Below are 6,543 nucleotides of genomic sequence, written 5' to 3' on the forward strand. Positions count from 1 at the left end.
TCTTGTTTATACAGATACAGATTAACACAGCTATCTCTCTGAGACTTTTCAGCATATAAAAGTTATGCTTCACAGTATTGCTGCAACGTATTGAACAACAAAAAAAAATAAAATCATACTTAAGGTATTGCTTGGGAGATTTTACATGTCTCTCATTATAGCTTTTCTGCATGTGAAAACTATAACATGTTTAGCATCAAGATCAAGGTAAATGCACATCTTTCACTTTCACAGTGTAGTGTGAGTTTTGATGGACAAGAATTAGATGGTGATCATAGTTTAAGTACATCAAAGGGGGAGGGTTACGTTTGAAATTGTTCCAGAAACTTGCAGACGTACAAGAACTGCTGTGAACATTCCTGCTGTCTGCACCAATTCTATACCAACTGTCCCAGGACTTTCCATTTCAGCAGCCCTAAAACTGCATGAGTAGCAAGATTGCTCAACACTCGCAGCTCCTCCTCGTTCACAGCATGTACACGGGAAGGAACAATTAGCATAGGATTAATTCTGACTTTACATGATTAGGCTAGGATGCCTATTTGTGCGGCAACAGAAGTAATTCAAAAGAGTTTTGTTCACTCTTCATCCCTGCATGACCCATGAAGGCTTTTTATCCCCATAATGCACTAATTTTACTGGGACAGCAAAAGATAAACCTGAAAAAGAAAAACTATGCGGCAAAGCAGAAGACCCCAATACTAACCAGGTGTTGTTACCTCCTCTTGTTACTGGCAGTGCTGAAGCTATTGTCATTTCCAGCCACCTCCATCTGTTCCCAAACTGGAGTTAACATGCATGGGACATGCTTGGCAGCTGCAGCAGCCAGATGCCAAACTCCAGAATGCTTTTTCCCCCACAGCAAATTAGCCCACCCTAGCACCTACTAAGCTAACAGATTCCTCACAAAGCCCCTTGTGGTCTGTGCTTCCAGCTGCGGAGTTGGCTCTGGGACTGATATTGGGCCATGTTGCACAGAAATGTTATTAGTCCTTCCTAACAACTTTGGTCTGTATTTTGTGTTGCATCTATAAAATTTTGTATCAGTTCTCCACGCACTTCAGCTCCCAGGTAGCCAATTCCCATCTGCACATGCTCTATGAGAAACACATCCATTGGACTAGATCCACCCATAATCCAATGTATTGCCCAGCTCTAAACTAACATCTGAACAGATAGTTGCCACAATAGCAAACTAGCCAAGTTACTCTGTTCAAGCCAGTGTGGCTAGCGTGTTGGACACTACAGGCCAATGTCCAAGGCTGGAAAGCCGCAGTTTCCATTATACTGCTTAGAAGCGTAGGCCAAATAATCCTTTGTTTGCAAGACTCAGGATAAGTGAGTCCAGGGAGGTGGGAACTGGAATAAGTCAAGTGTACTTACCTAATGTTAATTAATACACCTAATTTTGTATTAGCCCATCAAAAATTATATGCCCTGGGCAATAAAGGGAGTAGGATTTTGCCAGGCTAATCTATGCTCGTGATTGTAACATCCACAAATGTAGAGGCAAAAAGTTTTGGTCTTCATTCCTCACTTCATAATAATGCTGGGGCGTCTGTTGGATCACTGGAATGAGAAACTGTGTAACTAACTGAAAAGTATATGAAATATCTAACAATGAATGCTCCGTGACGCTAAGGTCGACTACTCCAAGATGACCAGGTCACTGTGAACTTCTGTACAGATTATATCATCAAATACAGATGTTCTACAAATGGACAAAAGCCTTGCCCTGCCTGGACGACACTGATATCAGCAAGAGATGGGAACAACTACGGGACGCTATCTATAATACTGCGATATCGACCTTTGGGAAGAAGACAGTCAAGTCTGCTGATTGGTTCAAAGCCCACGTTGAAGTGCTGACGCCCCTGATTGAGAAGAAGAGACAGGCACTGGCTGCATACAGGTCCTCTCCCAGTGAGGTGAACCCGCAGGCGCTCCGGTCTGCTCGGAGTCAAGTGCAGCAGGTTGCTCGGCGGTGTGCCAACAATTACTGGCTCCAACTCTGCTCCAAGATTCAGCAGGCCGCGGACACTGGTAACATGCGAGGAACGTACGATGGGATCAAGCAGGCCATCGGTCCATCACAAGGAAAGACTGCCCCACTTAAGTCGGCCACAGGCGAGGTCTTGAAGGACAGAACCAAGCAGATGGAACGCTGGGTGGAACACTACTCAGTTGTATGCCGGAGAGACCGTAGTTACAGAGAGAGCCCTGAATGTCACCGAGCCTCTGCCCACCATGACTGAACTCGATGCTGAGCCCACCTTGGAGGAACTCAGCGACGCGCTAAAAGCACCGTCTTCTGGAAAGGCCCCAGGGAAAGACGGTATTCCCTCAGAAATCCTCAAATGCGCCAACGGTACCCTAGTTTCAGGGCTGCATGGAATACTTTGCCAATGCTGGAGAGAAGGCAGCGTACCGCAAGAGATGAGGGATGCTAACATCGTTACTGTCTACAAGAACAAGGGTGACAAAAGCGATTGTAGCAACTACTGCGGCATCTCCCTTCTCAGTACTGTGGGGAAGCTATTTGCACGTGTTGTTCTGAACAAGCTCAATGTTCTTGCGGAGAGAGTCTACCCTGAGTCTCAGTGTGGGTTCAGAGCTGAACGGTCCACCAGAGACATGGTTTTCTCTGTTAGGCAACTACAAGAAAAGTGCAGGGAGCAGAACAAACCTCTGTATATTGCCTTCATCGACCTGACCAAGGCATTTGACCTCGTCAGCAGAAAAGGTCTGTTCACGATTCTGGCTAAGATCAGCTGTCCCCCAACTCTGCTCAGCATGATTAGGACCTTCCATGAAGGCATGAAGGGGACCGTCGTATACGATGGATCCACATCTGAACCCTTTGAGATTCTCAGCGAAGTGAAGCAGGGGGGTGTGCTGGCTCCAACACTGTTCGGCATCTTCTTTGCAGTTTTGCTCAAATATGCCTTCAGAACTGCTACAGAGGGCATCTCTCTCCGCACGAGAACGGACGGCAACCTCTTCAAACTGTCGAGGCTGAGAGCGAAGACCAGGGGCCTTACGAAGCATCTAAAGGAGTTCCTTTTTGCTGACGATGCAGCTATTGCTGCTCACACTCAGCAGGAACTGCAGTCACTCATAACTCACTTTACGGATGCATGTATGGAATCTGGCCTCACGATCAGCTTAAAAAAGACCCAGGTGATGGGCCAAAACATGGGTAACGAGCCATCTATCAGCATGCTGGACTACGAACTGGAAGTCGTCCATGAGTTCGTGTACCTCGGCTCGACGATCTCAGACAATTTGTCACTTGATAGCGAGATCAACAAGCGCATTGGAAAAGCCGCCACAACGTTCTCCAGGCTGACGAAGAGAGTAGGGGCTAACAATAAGCTCACTGTACACACCAAGGTGCAGGTCTACACAGCCTGTGTTTTGAGCACACTGCTGTACGCCAGTGAAACATGGACTTTGCACTCAAAACAAGAGCAGCGGCTCAACACATTCCACACGCGCTGCCTTAGGCGCATACTCGGTATCTCACGGCAGGACAAGGTCCCCAATAGCGCAGTGCTTGAGAGGGCGGGCACCGCCTCCATGGTCACCCTTCTCAAACAGAGGCGTATGCGCTGGCTGGGCCACGTCTCACGCATGACGGATGGCCGAATACCGAAGGACCTCCTCTTCGGCCAACTGGCGTCTGGAAAGAGGCCAAAAGGGCGACCTAAATTGCGCTACAAGGACACGTGCAAGCGTAACCTCAGCGCTCTCTCTATCAGTGTGAACACCTGGCACTCGCTCGCCTCAGACAGGCACGCCTGGAAACAGGGAGTGAAGGAAGCTCTTGTTACGTATGAAACTACCTTGGTGAAGGAAGCGGAAGACAGGAGAGCCCTCAGGAAGATCCGTGCCCGTGATACCAGAGCGACATCTGCCCACCGCTGCTCACAGTGCGGAAAGGACTGCCGCTCCCGGGTTGGATTGCACAGCCACAGGAGACGCTCCTCGAATCAGTCCAACTGGGGCGCAAACCCATGATCTCTCGGGATCGAAGGATGCCGACTACTGTATGTAGCTCATATGTTTTGGGATTGGGTGATGGTCAGTGGAGAACAGAAGTGGCTGCATTCGAGAGGTTTCATGGCATGTGTAGCCCAGGAACAACTCATGTCTGTGTGCCCAGACATGACACTTCAGAAGAAAGTGTAGGGACGCCCCAATGGACATTACTGGAAGCACTTGTCCATGGAGAAATGCGTAATAGATCAGAGTGTTGGAAAAGACCTCGGGAGGTCATTGAGTCCAGACCCCTGCCTAAACCAGGACCAACCCCAACTGCATCATCCCAGTCAGGGCTTTGTCAAGCCAGGACTTAAAAACCATAGGGGATGGAGAATCCACCACACATTCCAGTGCTTCAGCACCCTCCTGGTGAAGCAGTTTTTCCTAATATCCAACCTACACCTCTCCTTCTATAACTTCAGATCACTGCTCCTTGTTCTGCCATCTGTCACTACCGAGAACAGCCTCTCTCCGTCCTGTTTAGAGCCACCTTCAGGCAGTTGAAGGCTGCTATTAAATCCCCCCTCACTCTTCTCTTCTGCCAAACAAATAAGCCCAAGTCCCTCGGCCTCTCCTCTTAGGTCACATGCTCCAGCCCCCTCATCATTTTCATTGCCCTCTGCCAGACTTAGGAAGTCCTGGGGTGGAGGCTTGCTTGGGGCATTGAAGGGGTGTCTCAGCTGCCCTGAGTTAGAGAGGCCTTGAGGAGGGTCGGGATGGGCTGTCCAAGTTGGAACAGATGCCTCATCCCCAAGCCAGAACCTGCCCCATCTCTGGGAATCGACTCATCTTCCCAGCCAGTTGAAGCCTCCCATGCTCCCCTGCTGGTCTAAGGCGGGGAGTCCCGCCTTGAATGCTTCCAGTACTGACTCCTGGGCACTGCTGGTTAGCAGAGGATGAGGGTTGTGCTCATTGCTGGTGTGTCTCTGAGGCCAGCAAAGGGCCCCAAACCCTTCCTCTTCTGGTTATGCCCCACGCTGCACTCTACCCCCCAGGTACTTCCATTAGCCTGCCCTGTGCTCACCGTCTCACAAGAGGAGAGATGATTATTTGTATCCCATGAACCACACACAGTCCAGGCTGCAGGACCCCAGACAGACCCCCAATGAGACTAGGGTCCCAAAAACCAGAGTCATCCCCTCTCTAACCCACGATATCCCACACTGGGGAAAGAACCCAGGAGTCCTGGATGCCAGCCCTCGGGTTTTCAACCTGTGGATGCCACTCCCCTCCCAGAGCCAGGATGGGTCACCGGCTGCTCACCCGCTTCTTAACCCAGCAGACCCAGCCAAGGCCTCGGATGTTAGTGCGGAGACCCGACTAATTACAAGACTCCCAGAGTCTAGCCCAAAGGCTGGGGAAGAGGTGGTTCAAAGCACGGAGACCCTCCCTGGAAGAACGCCCCCGACCCAAGCGCACACGGGCAGCTGCTTTGCAGGGATCAGTTTATTGAGGGTAGGAAGCACAGCGCTCAGAGGGGTTAATTTTCCAAACACATGAAGAGGACAATGACCAGTGACAGGCCTGAGGCGGAGCCATGGAGCAAAGTTTGTTTCTGGAAGGACTGGAGTTTAGATGCTTGCGGTGTGGCGGAAGGGAGCATGAGATGGGGAAGGGGGCGGCTATCCCGTAAAATGGGCGCTGAGGGTGGAAACACCTAGGCAATCTGGCCAGTGTTCAGAGGCAGGGGCTGCTCGTGGTACGGACAGAGGGGGAGCTGAGGAATCGGTAGGGTCCCTGACAGTCCTCTAATTGGACTTAAGCAACCTTCACGAATTTCACAGGGAGATTATCCTTGCACTCAACAGTGATTTTTGAATTTGATTCTTTCCCTGAGGCAATGCCCACTTTAAACGTGCACTCAGTGAGCTTGAGGGGATTGTTGCTTGTCTCTTCTCCTTCCTTCTTGTCTTTACAGATGTCCTGGATGGTTGCAACAGGCTCATGGATGAAGACGGTGTCCTGATGAGGTATGCCCCGGACACCTGTGGCCGTGTAACAGTAAGCGGGCAGGCAGGGGGCTGAGGTCTTCGGGTTGTCCCAGTGCCGCTTGAGGAAGTCGTCATTCGTCTGCCCAAGGGCCAGGGCCAGCCAAGCCGCCAGCAGGACAAGGGACAGCCGGAGGGCTGGGCAGGAGCCTTTCATGGTCATGGCCGCCTCTCGTTCGACCTGCAGTGGGGAGAGGGAGAAGATGGAAGGAGACAGTGAGCGGTGGGGATTTACCTCCTCCATGGAACGTCCTGGGCCTGTACCTCTCCCCTTGTCACCTCCCAGCTCCCTCTGCCCCCAGAGCCCTACCTTCTCCTGCGACCCCTCATACCCTGCCCACCCGCCCCCAAACAGCAGAGTCAGTATAAGCAGAGGAGGAGACTGGAGGAGATTTTCCCCAGATACAGCCGCCAGTAAATCTCGCCTCTGAAAGTTGCCCCATGCCGGTAATATATTGTTGCTTAGAGACGGAGCTCAGACCAGGGCCCGGCCTGTTGTTCCAGGGTCCTG

At 51.0% G+C, this 6,543-nt stretch overlaps 1 protein-coding gene across 1 annotated transcript; it reads right to left on the reverse strand.

The window, feature by feature from the left end:
* Positions 1-5,802: 5,802 nt before the first annotated feature.
* LOC142004523 (ribonuclease homolog) lies at positions 5,803-6,276 on the reverse strand. Its single transcript, XM_074982168.1, has one exon. It carries the CDS (start codon positions 6,274-6,276, stop codon positions 5,803-5,805), a length of 474 nt encoding a protein of 157 aa, XP_074838269.1.
* Positions 6,277-6,543: the final 267 nt, after the last annotated feature.

The sequence above is a fragment of the Carettochelys insculpta genome, chromosome 32 (assembly GCF_033958435.1).
Source record: "Carettochelys insculpta isolate YL-2023 chromosome 32, ASM3395843v1, whole genome shotgun sequence".
Taxonomy (NCBI): domain Eukaryota; kingdom Metazoa; phylum Chordata; order Testudines; family Carettochelyidae; genus Carettochelys; species Carettochelys insculpta.

Bases quoted from the DNA above. Each gene is read 5' to 3' on its own strand.
- LOC142004523 (XM_074982168.1), bottom strand. From the start codon at position 6,276: ATGGAGGAGGTAAATCCCCACCGCTCACTGTCTCCTTCCATCTTCTCC.